Genomic DNA, 16503 nt, shown 5'->3' on the forward strand with positions numbered 1-16503 from the left:
GGCTCAAACTGAGCTTGACGACGTAGTTGTCACGTGAGCAACCGTTCTGACCATCTAGTAGCTGTGCCGGGACAAATCTGAATTGAAATCTGAAACAAATCTGTTGTTGAAATATTTTGTCCCGTTGCTTTTATGAACTCTCTATCTATGAGCTTCTCCCTTGACTTTATGCCTCCATGTCCACCCGATTGCCTCATAGACAGTAAACGATTGCCTACGAGCTTCTACTTCTGTCTGTACGGTAATTTCTCTACTGTGCGACAGAGCGTCTCGTGGTTATGACGCAATCGTTAGCCTATTTTTACAAGAATGGCTTCTACGGGGCCATAACGTAAGATACAAAGTAATGGAGCCTTTTATACATTGTCGTGTTTCTTTAGAAATAAATAATGGACAAATGGAGTCTTTGGACGCCTCAGATGTAAAGTTATTCACTGTCAAATTGACGCCAAAATGAATGGGAGTCAATGGGATGCTAACAGCAGGTAATAGCCAGCTACAATGGCGGCCCCCAGAGGCAGCTTCAACTTCCGGCTGATGGATTACCCCCTTGGGTGAACTAACCCTTTAAACATCTGCGGTAACAGCATCATTCTAATATTGCATAACAACACTAAAACCCTGTAAATAACCATTTTTGTCCCACAAACCATGCCCCACCACACATTTTTGACTGACTGAAGTACTGTCCCACATAAGGCTAGCCATACTGTCCCACTTTTCGGACCCACACAAGTGGGACAGTAGGAAATTTGATCAAAATATATAGTCTTGACACAAAGTTATACTATTTTTTTTTTTTTTTTGATGGACAAACATTTCATAAGCACATTAGGCCAAAAAGTAGCAGGTTTGTTTTGTTTATGTATACTCTATAATAATTAATGTATACTCCTTATTATAAAGACATTTTTTGTGCCCTTAATATCAAGTTTTTCAAAACTCTATGTCACTGACCTTTAGGTGGTCTTCACACAAATTGCTTCCTTTTTGATGATTGCTCCATCCTCATTTAGGACTTGACATTTGAGAGGTTGTGTGATTTGTTCACATGACACCACAGCTTTGGCTAACCCATAGTTTCACTGGCATTCATGTATTTGTAGATCAACACTAGATCTTAGGTGTCCCACATTAGGCAGTGTCCCACTTTATGGCAATTCACCCTACTTTTTTTCTTGATCAGTGTAGAATATCTATACCTCACTAACATTTTGGAGAGAGTTTTACCGTGTGACTGTCGTAACTGAAGTGTAGTGTGTTACTGTCGCGTGGAGTGTAGTGTAAGTGCAACATTATTTTCAAACATGATAGATCATTTACCTTTTAGCACCACTAACCGGACATTTCATTCCCAAACTGCCGTGGTACATACAACAACCAACATAATAATAAAAAATGCAGGATTCACATTTTGAATCTGAACATGCTTTTAGCTCCACTCACTGGTTATTTCATTTAGTGTTGTGAAATGTGCAAGATGCATTGTGGCAATCAAAATCTGGAATATCCCTAAAATCAGTTCACAATGTACCTGTACTCTGTGCCAATTAAATTTAGGATTTCAGTTTATGTGTTAGTTCTGGCAATCATGTCAAAATCACACAGTTGTACTGCTGAGAAGAACAGTTGTAACGTGTTACCCAACTGGTTATTCTAACAAGAGGTGGTGATTACATTTTGGTGATATGGTGGATAGACTTTTTCAAGAATATTCCATCACCGAGTAGAAGACCCAATATATTCCAACCCCTGGAAACTACAGCTACTGTAGTAGTGGTGCTTGTTGGGGGGAAAAGGGGGAAAAAAAGAATTTGATCTTGGTCCACAAAATATCATAATTGATAACTGTTTGTATGAGTTGCCAAAAAGGCCTACATAAGCTCTCAGCTCTCATTGCAGTAGCATGAAATACTTTAAATGCAAGATCCCTAAATGAGTCGTGAATTTGCATGTTCAAGCAAATGACATTAAGCATAATTGAGGAAGCACTCTTTATAAAATGCATTACATTCCTATGAATAGGAAATAAAGAAGGAATGACTAATATTGACATGTAAACAAAATGACTTTAGCACTGGCCCTAGTGTAATCAGGATAGCACAAAGTGTCGATGGAGCCTGTATCTGCAGACTGAGATCTAGTAATTTGATATGGACATTTTGACAAGAAGAGTGGAAATACTGATTGGTTGTATGAAGGCGAAAGACAGTTTTCTTAATAACATTTGCATTCCAAATTGACAAGGTAACAGAACCCAGCTTTCTGCTCAGTTACCATGGAGAAATGATATCTCAGTGTCTCTCCGTGACAGTATGTTACGTCAGTCACAGTGATGGCTGTTGCACGCTATTGTCTTGAGGCTGATTTCACACATGTAATTTTGTAAGCTTAAATGATTGCCAATGAAGAATACCAACAAATCAGACTGTATATTATCTTAAAGAAACACTTGGAAATTGACTCAACAAGTATCTTGTTTTCAATTTAGCCTTTTTGATCTCAGAATATAAAACATTTCCTTTTAGTTCACTTGGCATGGGTATGGGTTAAACTTGTGTGATGTAGTCCACTGAGTGTTTTGATGCAAAGAGGATGTGAAACTACCAGGCAAATATCCTTAAATGGTCAACCTTTAATTGACTAAAGTAATACTCTAATTGAAACCAGATGATGTCATTTTATGTTTACTTTTCATTATCATGTGTTTTATATTGCTAGGGATGACATAGCTTTTAATAAAACATCACATAAACTGTATTATTGTTTGAATCAGATTACGAGATTTCTTTGCCCATTTTGTGACAGGAAATATACATAACTCCTCATTTATTTACTTTACTCACACAGTATTTGTTTTATCCTCCATGTGGCAGTTGTTAATAATAATAATAATAATTGTTTAATATTTGTATATATTAAAAATTTGTTATACTTTTAAATATTTAGATAAAACCTATTTTAAATACAAACACTGTAAAATAAATCCTCTTCAGTGCTTTGGACAGGTGCATAGCAGATCTGTTTTTTATATAGTGAGAGTGGTCTGGAGGGTGGAAAGTCACACAAACACAGCCACTGCTGGCTGAGATGAAGTGTTATTGCCTTGCTTTAGGGCAGAGCAGCAGTGGTCAAAGTGAGGTCCCCAGGAGGGATTTAAACTTTCTTTTCTCTGTGGTTCCAGAGCTCACACCAGCAAGCCTTTCTCCTCTCTCCACCTGCTCTATTAGGATGTCAAAACTATGTTACTGGATATATTACCAGGGGCCAGCACACATGTTTTTACACAAAGCTGTCTTTCAGCCCACACAGTAGATATTTATTTATTATTCATACAACAGGGGGCCAGGTGACGCATTTTATTTAAAAAGCCTGCAGCAGTGTTGTTCAGAAACAGGATGGATGTCTACTGTGCCTGTTCCAAGTCCTGACACGGGAAGAAAATGTTTAGTAATGTGCCCAGTACTGTAAGGGTTAGTGGTATTGTGCACAAATCTGTATTATGTTTTATCAACTAATGTTTTATTCATGGTTTTGTCAGCTAATGTAAGTACTGTACTAACGTACAGACGCTTCACAATATGTGCATAATTGTGTCAGACTCAGCACAGCACTAATAATGATGATGAAATAACGCTAATAATGATAGAAATGAACAGAGAATAACTGTTTGTGTATGTTTCCTCTAGTTTGTGGAGACATTCATGGGCAGTTCTTTGACTTGATGAAGCTCTTTGAAGTAGGAGGGTCTCCAGCCAGCACACGATACCTTTTTCTGGGTGATTATGTGGACAGAGGATATTTCAGTATTGAAGTAAGTCACAGCTATTATCTGAACACTAAATAATGCACTTCATACATTCTATTAATTTTTAATAATTAAAAAACATTGACCCAAATCTGTCTAATTGTTTTCAGATTTAATCCGCTTCAGTTGTATATGTACTTTTAAATCTAATCATTTTGTTTTACTCTTGTTTTTGTTTTTTTGTGTCCATAGTGTGTGCTGTACCTATGGGCCTTAAAAATCCTTTACCCCAAAACACTTTTTTTGCTGCGTGGGAACCACGAATGTAGACATTTAACTGAGTATTTCACTTTTAAACAGGAATGTAAGTATGACTGCCACATCATCGATAACCATAGTACATAACACTTTGACTGTTGCATTTTGCAATATAAAACTTAAGTAAACTGTCATCCATAAGAAAAATAAATGGGAGCTGGGTCTGGTCACAGATTATATACTACCATCTATTTTCTGGGATTTCTAGTTAGAAGTAAAGCCACTTCCCAGCTCAGTATTTGAATTCAGACATTTTATTGGCTCATCTTAATGTTTACACATGTAAAAACAATTGTTTTTGGACTGGACCAAAAAGCCTTTACCTAATTTTAAAGCTCTGTTTTTTTGTTTTTTGTTTTTTTAAGTGTTTGGATGGCTTTTTTAAGACTTTCCATCTAAGAGTGAGAGTGTGTGTTAATGTGTGGTCATTTTCTTTTCCTTCCATCTCAACTGGTCGTTCCTCCTTCATCTCTTGACAGGTAGAATTAAGTATTCGGAGCGGGTGTATGATGCGTGTATGGATGCTTTTGACTGTCTTCCCCTGGCAGCGCTCATGAACCAGCAATTCCTGTGTGTGCACGGAGGACTGTCACCTGAAATCACAAACCTTGATGACATCAGGAAAGTATGTATATAACAAACTAGTGTCATTTCTCTGTTTAACGAACCAGCCTTTGATTTATTATTCTATTATCACCAGTGCTTTGGAGTGCTACATGTTATTGTATGTGCAAGTAAAGTGATCATCAAGAAAAAAACATTCCTACTTATTAGTCTCTACATTAGACTCTAACATTATTAACTCTCATTTTAGACCTTAAAGGGTTAGTTCACCCCAAAATGAAAATTCTGTCAGTAATTACTCACCCTCATGTTGTTCCAACCCCGTAAGACTTTCGTTCATCTTCGGAACACAAATTAAGATATTTTTTATTAAATCTGAAAGCTGGATCACTCCTCCAAAGGCTTCTTAAGAGATCGAAACTTGCCGGCCCAAAAGTCATTAAAGACATCGTTAAAATAGTCCAAGTGACTACAGTGGCTCAATCTTAAAGGGTTAGTTCACCCAAAAATGAAAATTAAGTCATTAATTACTCACCCCCATGCTGTACCAACCCCGTAAGACCTTCGTTCATCTTCGGAACACAAATGAAGATATTTTTTATTAAATCTGAGAGGTGGATCACTGCTACATAGGCTGCCTAAGGGAATGAAACTTGACGGCCCAGAAAGTCATTAAAGAAAATGTTTAAATATTCCATGTGCCTACAGTGGCTCAACTATAAGTTTATCAAGCGACGAGAATACTTTTTGTGCGAAAAAAACAACATAAATAAGGACTTTATTTGACTATTCCATTACTTCCTTGTGGGCCTGAGACGAGAGTTCAAGAGATTTCCACGACGCATGCGCGAGAACTGAACAAGAAGTAGTAGAAGAAGAACGTCCTCTTCTCAGTTCTCGCGCATGCGTTCTGGAAATCTCTTCAACTCTCGTCTCAAGGCCCACAAGGAAGTAATGGAATAGTCGAATAAAGTTGTTATTTATGGGGGGTTTTTCGCACAAAAAGTAGTCTCGTCGCTTGATAAACTTATAGTTGAGCCACTGTAAAAACACAGAACCAACAGAGAAGGAAATGAATAGTTGAATAAAGTCGTTATTTTTGTTTGTTTTTTTGCGCACAAAAAGTATTCTCGTCGCTTGATAAACTTAAGATTGAGCCACTGTAGTCACTCGGACTATTTTAACGATGTCTTTAACTTTTCTGGGCCGGCAAGTTTCGATCCCTTAAGAAGCCTATGGAGGAGTGATCCAGCTCTCAGATTTCATCAAAAATATCTTAATTTGTGTTCCGAAGATGAACGAAAGTCTTACGGGGTTGGAACAACATGAGGGAGAGTAATTACTGACAGAATTTTCATTTTGGGGTGAACTAACCCTTTAACACATGATCAGTCTCTAGCTAAAAGATACAGTATTAATCATGTTCATTTCCACAAAGAGGCCATTTAAAAAAAAAAAACATTATATTCAGGGTCCTGCAGTTCAGAGCACAAATGATGAATCTGATATTTGTTATTTTCATCACTGACTGTAATGTAATTCTGATTTCAATAATCTGTTTCCTATGGAGAATAAACTTTCAAAATGACCAGGTTACTGCTCCCTACCTCTCTAAAGTATTTTTCCTTAGTAAATGTCCTTCTCTCTATTAAATGTCCTCGTTTAAAAAGCCATTATATTGTGTTTCTTTCTCTTAAATATGAATTTTATCAGTAGGAGCAACATTTGTACCTTTCCCTCCCCATTCCCTTGCTAAGTGAAAAAATAAATACTATTAGAAAAGTAACTACAAAAATATAAGGTGATTTAGTAAAAGCCCAGCTGCTATCATGACTGAGATCCAAGGCTCTGATGATTAGGGGGAAGTCCTTAACCAATTCAGTTCTTATCATCTACACTGAGCTCTTAATTCAGTTTAGTTTTAATCTGAGGATTATTTAGAACAATTTGTTCCACTGCTTATGTAGTTTATGCAGTGGCATCTTTTATTAGATGCCCAAGCTGTTATCAAAAAGGACGTATTAGCTTTGTAGAAAAAGATTAACTTTGCATTGGCAGTGACTGGCAGTATGTTAGCCTTAGTCCAACAGCAATACCTCTATAGTATATATTTAAAGCATAAGGGTCGGATTTACTAAGAGCTTGCGCCAGCGCAAACCTTCTTTTGGCAATAAAAAACTACTGTCAGGATTTACTAAAGACACACAGTGAAAAATTATATATCATTATTATATGAGTTTCCCTTTGAGACGCAAAATTTATGGGAGGAGAGTATTTAAATCAATCATGACGCAAGGTGATTTACTAAGGTTTGCGCTTGACAATTTACTGGTATTTGTGCCATTATTTACCACCCATTAAACCACACGCTAATTTCAGTAGATCATGCGCAGAACTTTCCACTCCCATCGGCGCTGTTTTGGAATTGCACTGTCACGCTAATTTGCCCTGTTTATCTGGCCCTAAATCAGATAAAACTTTGGTAAAATGGGTTTGGACTCTTTAATCTTGCAAAATGCTATGTTTTTCTTATGTGGCCATATAGTAATTAAAAAAGGGTCCACAATATACAGATTTTATCTATTCTATTCTGATTGTTTTTTTTTCTGTTAATAATGATGCTTTATCTAACTCGGGAGTACTCTGTAGTATATAGTGTATTTACCTTTTCCAGTTAGACAGATTCAAAGAGCCTCCCGCATATGGACCAATGTGTGACTTGCTTTGGTCGGACCCGCTAGAGGACTTTGGGAACGAGAAGACCCAGGAACATTTCACACACAACACAGTGAGAGGCTGCTCCTATTTCTACAGGTACCAAAAGCACTTCAAAGAGGAAACCAGAAAGCACTTTACAAAAAAAAACATCTTTTAACATTAAATATTATGCATTCCTAGACATGAGATTCATTGTAATAATTCTTATAGTGTGCTATGTGAGCAAATTGCACAATGAGATAAATTAGTGAATTGACATGCCAGTTAGATTAAAAAGATTGGGTATATTTAGATATTTCCTGCCTCCTCTACGTCTTTCTGAAAACCTCCATATCACACGCATATAAGAAGTAAGAACCATTATCCAGTGGTGATGTATTGTTTGAATCTCTAGTGACTGTTAAATAAAGATGATTTATGCTGTGTGTTGCATTTGTCTCAATAAGGAGGATGTCATGCGCCTGCATGCTATAGAATGGTAGCAGAATGAAATTGGTTGTGTGAATTCAGTTATCAGGCAGCTTCTCCAACGGAAGGACTGATGGAAATATCACTGTCTCTGTTGATAGAAAAATAGTTATTGTATCAGATGATATGAGGTCAGATTTCAATAGGCTACATAGTTTCAATCAGCCCAGTCTCATCCTAAGACGTCATATGACTGACGCTTTTGACCATACGTCAACATCCGACGTTTTAGGGTACCCTTTAACGTCAGTTAGATGACGCTATCTAATCCTAACCCTACCCCAGACCTAAACCTACCCGCGTCATCTAACTGACGCTAAAGGTAAAGCGTCAGTTAGATGACGCCCTAGGATCGTCACTTAACTGACGTTAAAGGGTACCCTAAAACGTCGGATGTTGACGTATGGTCAAAAGCGTCAGTCAAATGACGTCTTGGGATGAGACTGTGTTATTTCAATAGGTGTAAATAGGACTTGAAAGCTTGATATGACCTTTAGTTGGCGATCGCAAGCGGTAAATGCAAGAGAAGAATAGCAGGTTTAATTCTTACATCTGATGTACACACATCAGCTCTGATTTGGACCCTGACAACAAATGTTGGAAAAAATGTGTCTTATGTGTGTTTTTTTAGATGGTCTGGTTGCAGTTCTGTTGGCAGTTTATTCATTAATATACAGTGCTTGCATAATTATTAGCCAAGTTGATATTCTGATCATATTATGTTCTGATCATATTTTTTCCAAGCACATTTTAGCAATTAAAAGCCACATCAATCTTAATAATTACTATTAATATTGTATACGATCATTAATAGGCTATATGTAAATGTTGATGAGCGCTTAACATAAAAAACACCTCATAAAAAACACAATATATTTAACTCGCACTGAAAAGTCAACTTATGAAACGACCATGCAATACTTAAATAAATTGTAAAATTAAGGCATGATCATTGGACAGCGAAATGCTCATTGCGTAAGCGTTTTTCACTTTCAGCCCTCGTTAACAATTATATATCACTTATAAATGATTATATACAAAATGAATGGTAGTTATTAAGATTGATGTGGTTTGGAATTAGTAAAATGTACTTTAAATATTTGATCAGAATATTGCTTAATAATTATGCACGCACTGTAACCTCAGAATAACATTTTAGTTGGGTCGCAAGGGTAATTCAGTCAAATATATCATTGACCAAGACAAGGGACAATGGGTTTGAAAGGTCCTGTTAACTGCTCAGATGTTATTACAGTGCCCTCTTTGAGAAATTACATTAGATCAGATTAGGGGTGGGCGATATGACCAAAACCTAATATCACGATATGAGCAATTTTATTTCACGGCAACAATATATCTCACGATATAAGGGGAGCGTTTTAACACAGGGTCAGTTGTAACACTGGTAGTTTGACAAGTCAGAAAAGGGGTGGCTAACACTTTATGGTAACACTTTATTTTACAGTGTCTTTGTTACAGATGTTACATATAGTTACTGTAGTAATAACTATAAATTATGCATAATTACATTCAACTAACCCTAAACCAACCCATTTTCCTAACCCTATAGTAAGTACATGTAGTTAATTAATATTAAATGTATAATTAAACTGTAACAAGTAGAGATGCACCGATTACAATTTTCTAGGCCGATTCCGATTTCCGATTTTTCAGAGTTTGACCTGCCGATACCGATTTTAGCCGATTCCGATTTCATTTTTTCTAACCACTTTACAGCACACACAAATATTTATTTTCTCTCTTTTCTTTAGTAGAACATTTTGCATAGAACATTTTTGAACAGTAATCACTATAAAATAGGACTATATAAATTACTCCTAGTGTGGGAAATTCACACACATCTAAAGTGCAGTGTTATGGAAGAACCATTTTCTTCTTTTCACATCCAATATCCAACTAGAAAAATTTGTTCATTTCAAAAAGAAAATTCATTTTCTTTTCTGACATATACTCCAGTTCTTGTTAAAACACACCAGACATGCCAATTCTGTGCATTTTGGGCACTTTTGTGTGAAATCATATTCCATCAAAAGTGTGCTTTCACTTTAATTGAGCGTGAGCAGCGCAGCAAAAATAGACTCTGCGCCGAAACCCGCGCTTCACCGCTGCTCCTGCTCGACGGCAGGAAAATCGGTATATGTTAGACTGACCGGCCGGTCGTCAATCATGGCCGATCACGTGAAAATCGGCCAATTCCGGTCACCAGCCGATCAATCGGTGCATCTCTAGTAACAAGGACACCTTAAAATAAAGTGTAACCCTATTTTAAGATGACGTAGTTACACATTACTACATGTACTTACTATAGTAATAACAGTAAATTATGGATAATTACAAGTAACTAACCCTAAACACAACTCTATAGTAAGTACATGTAGTTAATTAATATTATTCAGTACTTATTTGAGTAAGTACAATGTAACTCTCTCTCTATTCCTTATACAACCTTTCTAGTCATAGGGCTGGAGTCTATCCCAGTTTCTTAGGCCAGAGACAGGGGAAAGTACCCTGGACAGATGGCCAGTCCATCATAGGGCTCTCACACACACAATCACACACAGGCAATTTTGACTGTCCAATTCACCTGCATGTCTCTGGAGTACCCGGAGGAAACCCACGCTGACACGGGGAGAACATGCAAACTCCACACAGAAAGGACTTCTGGCTCAGCCGGGGCTCGAACTGGGGACCTTCTTGCAACACTAACCACTGAGCCACAGTGCTGCCCACAATGTAACTTTGTCACCTTAAAATAAAGTGTAACCAAGAGTAGCATGCATTCACCGTCACCTTTTTGAACTTACAGGATAAGTGGCATGTGACTGTGAGGAACATTGTAGATTGTAAGACCGAAAAACGGATTTTCTGGAAAGAAAGTTAAAAAAAAATTATCAAGATTATTTTTTGCCTAGCAATCATTGTATTTTAGATACAATTATTTGACTTGCAAAACCAGAAGTGGCCGTTTCTCTAGTTTAATTTGATGCTTTAAATTCTTGCTAACATGAAATCCACATGTTAAAACAGTTAGCTAAGTTATGGCTGCTTGGGGTTGGGATAGTTGTAACAGTTAATAAAAAATGTGGTATCCAACCAAGTACAGAGAGTCCAGTTATCCAAGAACATCCCCTGTTGAGGCAAAGATATGCACGTTTTTTTTGTTGTTGTTTGCTTTAAATATGAATATCACAAAAAAAAAATACTAGCATTTTTTTATGTGTGCACGTTTCAGGTGTGTGCGCTCATAAACCATCTCTCAGACAGAGCATGCACATACTAATGAGTTCTCTTTTGCTGCTTAATGTGCTTTAGTAAAATCACCTGTTTTTAAACTGCATAGCTTAAAACCATATTCAAAGTTTTTGTGACAGCGCAGCATGGCAATGTCACGTGAGCATACAATACTTTGTCCAGATGAGATGCAAGAGTGATCATATGACAAAATGTTTATTTCAGATCACTCACAAAGGCTTAAAGATTCCCTGTGGTGAAAATCAAGTTTTTAATGTGGTTTATATGTCTGTGTGGTGTTTTTAATATGCTAAGACAAACCATGTGCAAATTCATGTCAACTCCATTGCTGAGTATTTTCTCCTTAATACTGCAGTGAACCAAAGACAGTCTCAAAAATGTGGTTTGAAACCGCCCTTGTTCTTGACATCACAAATATGTTGTAACCAATCCCATCAACATGCGGGTGGGCTTTAGCATATCATGCTAACCTAAGCTGCGAAGCAGGGGAGTCTCAAGTGAAGCCAGGTTATCCCGGTATTTTTCTGTTGATATGAAAAATCTTGTACATTTAGCAATAAAGCAGGGGAATTATGTATATTATGCATATTAAAATGTTATAATGAACTATATGCCTTTCTCCACTGCATTCTAAGATGGCATTTAGAATTTTTAGAAGGCAGACTGAGATGGCGAACGGGAACATTGTTTGTGTAACAGTAGCAACACATTATTAGCTGTTTGATAATGTAGTCAAGCAAAAATGTTTCCGACATTATAGAGAGCGATACATAAAATGCATTACCATTCTGATACTTTGACTTGCAGACGACCCTGTATAAATAACTCTTCCACGTCTTCTGAATCAGTTTCTGGTTCAAACATATATGGCTGAATTAACCCATAGTTTCCGCTTGCCATTGTGTAGCATTTACTAAAGTAAAGTTGACTGAGTGGATCAGGTATCCCAAGCTCATGTGATTGAGTGGAGGCAGAGCTAATTTGCATATTCATGGATCTGTGTACTAAATGAAGCAAGGGTGTAGTTACATTCAAGCTATTTTAAGTCATGAAGAATTTTTTTTTTAATATGTAATTTTGGTGATCAAAGATGAGTATTAAGGGATTTCCTTACTGCTACAGTAGTATGATGACGGTGTTCTTGTATCTTAAACATTTTTAAATGAAATTGCACCCCAGAACTAAAACTAGAAGCCAAGTCCATTTACATTTATGCTGTATTTTACAACTCGTTTTCCTTATTCCTCATTCTTGTAGTTATCCTGCTGTGTGTGACTTTCTACAACACAACAACTTATTATCTGTCATCCGAGCCCATGAAGCACAGGATGCTGGGTAAGTCTGGCACAAAAGCATACATCTTAGGTTGTTTTTAGTAGCATCTGGTTAGATTTGAGAGACTGGAGAGATGCAAACATTGCATTTTGAAATGTTCTTTTATAAGATGTGGTTAATTATGGTCCCCTGAATGAGTTTATGCTCTGCTGTGACAATTGAATGAACATATTGACTATAAAAGGAAGATGAACTTGTTGGTGTTGTGATTCTCACAACACAACACTGCATTCAAGCTGAGATTGATGCATATTGCCCACACATTTTTAAGTTGCCATCCAGCGATAACAAAGCATGTTTGTGATTTTACCTGATGGAAATCTTATGAATAGACCGTATTATGGGACTAGCCTAGCTTTTCCAGCTGAGAATGGGCCTGTTTGCTTTGGTCTTGCTGTCCAATTTTGTTGAGTCAGAGTGTTAGAGCTTTCAGCATGTTCATTGATTATGCTGGAGTCGTTGTTTGACTAGACTGTACTCTGCCAGTCTCTTGGTCCCTGATTATAGCAGCAGGGTGGTGAAAATTAGAGCAACACCAATAGAAGTTACATGCTGATTAGTAGACACTAGATTCAGAGCTACTTACAATGCGTTAATTGCAGTGAGAGTCCCTCTAGTGCAGCTCTGGCCCAAGATCTCTTGCTTTAACAGTACAGTGGAAGCAGAAGGACTGAGATCAGAGATCCAGACTCAGCGCTCGTGGAACGGAAGTCGCATTAGCAATCCTGCACAGATAATTTATAATTATTATGCTACAAGCAAACTGAGACTAGAGCTCATACGAATGAAAAGAGACATCAAAGCAATGCCGGACTAGACAAATGAAGTCTAGATTTTGACTGTGACATTTTTGATGGAGAAAATGCTTATTGCTGGGTGATTATAGTCTCATGACTAATTGATAGCCAGAAGTTAGGCCCACTTCACAGCCTTTTCTGGCTAAAACAAACAGACACTCTGACAGGAAGAGATTGATATATATTTATATATATATATATATATATATATATATATATATATATATATATATATATATATATATTAGGGGTGTAACAATACATTGATATGGATCATTACATCGATCAAACGTCTAACAATACGATCCATCGATGCCACATGTAAAATATCGATATGAGGTACCTTTATTTTGACATTCTCCACATCCTCACATAACGTCTGTCTAAACATTTCCGCCATTCCGGCATTTCCGTTTGCTCACCATACTTTCTGCCGGTGTGTCTTTTGTAACGTTAATCTCCTCAGCTGAAATAAACGGCTGACAAGATTGACTGAACCCTAAACACGTTTTGTCATAAAAGCCGGTATTGTCCACTGTCAAGGCATCGCGAGTTCATGTTTTACAGCAGAAACTGACAAGCACCCTTGTTGTTTGTGTACACAACACGATAAGTCCGTTTTAGCAAATCAGCGTGCAGTATTCAGGTCAGGTGTCAAGACTGCTAGTTAGGAACCTTTCTAAAGCAACACGTTACAGTGGTGAGGGAAAAGCTCCCTGTATTGTGTCTAATCACAACAATAAAGTGTGTCAGGCATGTATGTCAGCGGAGGAGATTAACGTTACAAAGATTAACCGAGTGTTTTATTATATATCATAGCAAACTTGGTTTTGGTTTAACTCTGAAACACAAAATGTGGAGTTATCTGCTTTTGCTAAAAAGCTAACTTTTAATATATTTAAAAAACATACTTTGAATGACCTTTAATTTTGTAAGTAACCTGAATTTTTTTTTTTTGAGTTATTATTACTTAATCAAAACAAGCCTGCTGCAGTTTGATTAATAGCCATCTTTTTTTTGCAAATTAACTCTTCTGTTTTAAATGTCCCAAATGTGCCATTTTCAAAGAGTTTAATTAAACGTTCATGTTATATATTTTGGTTATGCATTTGTGAGTTAATAAAAATGCAACTGGTTGTGTAAACTTGGCACATAATATCTAAATGTCCATAAATAAATAAATAAATCGAAACAGCCTTGAATTGTAATCGTATCGCAGAATTTTTTAGGTTTCAGCAATTGTCGTATCGCTGGCCGGGAGAATCGATATCATATCGTATCGTGATGAATTGTCCGACCCTGTAGAAATCATTCTAATATGCTAATACATACTTTGATATATTTTTAAGGATTCTTTGATGAATATAAAAACAATTCAAAAGTTGAGCATTTATTATAAATAAAATATATTTTGTAAATATTATAAATTATAAAAGTCACTTTTTAAAAATTATCAATTTAAAAATTACTGACCCCAAACTTGGTATACTTGGTATTACTTGGTATTGTGAGACAATGAATAGGCACCTAAAAAGCAATGCTAAAATTTAAAAGTTAAAAGTAAGTACACAGCTGTCTAAACAAAAAGTTCACTGAAGAAAATGTGTTTGAATTTGTGATCAGAATATGTCTGAATGATAAAATGATAAAGTCCCAATTATAATTAAAAAAAAAAAACAATTATTTAGCTGCTCTCACACATATCCTGTTTACTTGCTGTTAGGTGCCTTTTTTTAGGCACTTATTGAAGCAGCTGATAAACGTAAATATAAAAATAATAATAAATATAGCCACAAGCTGCAATCATCAAGTACCAAGCACCAATGACCCATGCAGATGTTTAGCAATAAAATCTAAATGATGTGTTTGATGAAACGGTTAACAGCAACGCAGGCGTCAAAAGCTGCGACTGACTTCACGACTTCAAGAAATCACTCTTATTGTTAGATTAAAAGAGAAGAAAAAAAGCTGAGTAAAATGTTTATTTTCCTAAGGTATATGATCATAATATATGTGATGTGTGGACTCATATTTAACATTTGGATAAGGGCTATCTTAAGGGCTTTTTTATTGTTTTATAATTTATTTTTATAATATGTGTATTGTTTATATACCTATAGTGTATAAGTGTATAACCTTTTTATTTGTGTGAACTGCTGTGCTTAAACTCTAATGTGAAAAGTTTTGTAGAACTGAAACTAAAACCAAGCAAACCATTTAATAATTAAATATATTTCTGGAATGTAGAAATACACAGAACATACTGTCAAATTACTTATGTCAGAAAAAGTCAATTGAATAATTATTTGACTGCAGGTGCTTCTGAGCTGGTGTATTATAGTTTGTAGGAGAAATGTGATGTCTGCATGATAACTTATGCTTGCATTTTAATACACAAGTGTTTGTTTTATTATGCGTACCACAACAGTAAATAAGTGTGTCTTTATAACAAGTTTATAATATATATTGTCTTCAAAAAGACAAATAAAATTTTCTCTTCTTTTTAAAAAGACAGCAGAATATTTAATCATGTCTGGCAATTTGACAAATATGTTTTATTTGGGTAAATAAAAGTTAAAACTGCTGTACACAACATTTGCCTGTTTCTCTGTTTGAAACATGAAATTGCAAGTTACTTGCTGAGGTGTTTTTTTTTTTTAACGTGGGGTGTGTTTCGGACTGCTTCTCTGCGCGAATGAATCTGATCACCACATCAGTGCAGATCTGTCATATCGACATGACAATAAGTTCTTTGTTTTCTTCTGACCAAATGAAAGCATATATCTTTTAAAATAAATCATTTTACTGATTGTTTAGATCTAGCGTTTGCTCAGTTAGATCAGTTCACACATTGCAAATTAGCTGCATATTGAGACACTGAAATGTCTTACCTGTTCATGGGGAGAAAATTGTGTTACTCTTCTTCAATCCCTTCAGATCTCGGAGTTGTTACTACCTCTTAAAAGCCATGGCGATATTTATTCTCATTTTAGCACGGGCTCTGTCGCTTTTCTCTTTCTGACTGCAGGCTCTTTGCCGAGCCATCTAGATGACAAGTTTAACCCTTTGGGGTTGACAAACACGCCTGCGTGATTACTTAGTTTCTTTCCTGACGTAACAACGTAACATAACATAAAAAAAACGTAATTTTTGGTCATTAAGTTAAGAGTAAGACATCATTCAAAACTGTACTTTTATTTGTGCACACTCACAATAATATTATGTTGTGCTTTTGTAAAATAAAAAATAAAAAACAGAGTGCGCTTTCTGGCGTTTGCCGTT

The 16503-nt window shown here is 36.2% G+C and overlaps 1 protein-coding gene across 4 annotated transcripts in view; it reads left to right on the plus strand.

The window, feature by feature from the left end:
* The window catches only part of LOC130076858 (protein phosphatase 3 catalytic subunit alpha), a 145378-nt gene that overhangs the window by 103978 nt on the left and 24897 nt on the right, over nucleotides 1-16503 (plus strand). For all 4 annotated transcript variants that reach the window (XM_056242132.1, XM_056242134.1, XM_056242133.1 and 1 more), the window contains exons 3-7: nucleotides 3690-3814; nucleotides 4001-4112; nucleotides 4546-4691; nucleotides 7305-7444; nucleotides 12347-12424. In XM_056242132.1, coding sequence (XP_056098107.1) covers nucleotides 3690-3814; nucleotides 4001-4112; nucleotides 4546-4691; nucleotides 7305-7444; nucleotides 12347-12424 — 601 coding nt within the window. The remainder of the gene's footprint in view (nucleotides 1-3689; nucleotides 3815-4000; nucleotides 4113-4545; nucleotides 4692-7304; nucleotides 7445-12346; nucleotides 12425-16503) is intronic.

The sequence above is a fragment of the Rhinichthys klamathensis genome, unplaced genomic scaffold (assembly GCF_029890125.1).
Source record: "Rhinichthys klamathensis goyatoka isolate OS25496 unplaced genomic scaffold, OSU_Roscu_1.1 h1tg000695l_1, whole genome shotgun sequence".
Classification (NCBI taxonomy): Eukaryota; Metazoa; Chordata; class Actinopteri; order Cypriniformes; family Leuciscidae; genus Rhinichthys; species Rhinichthys klamathensis.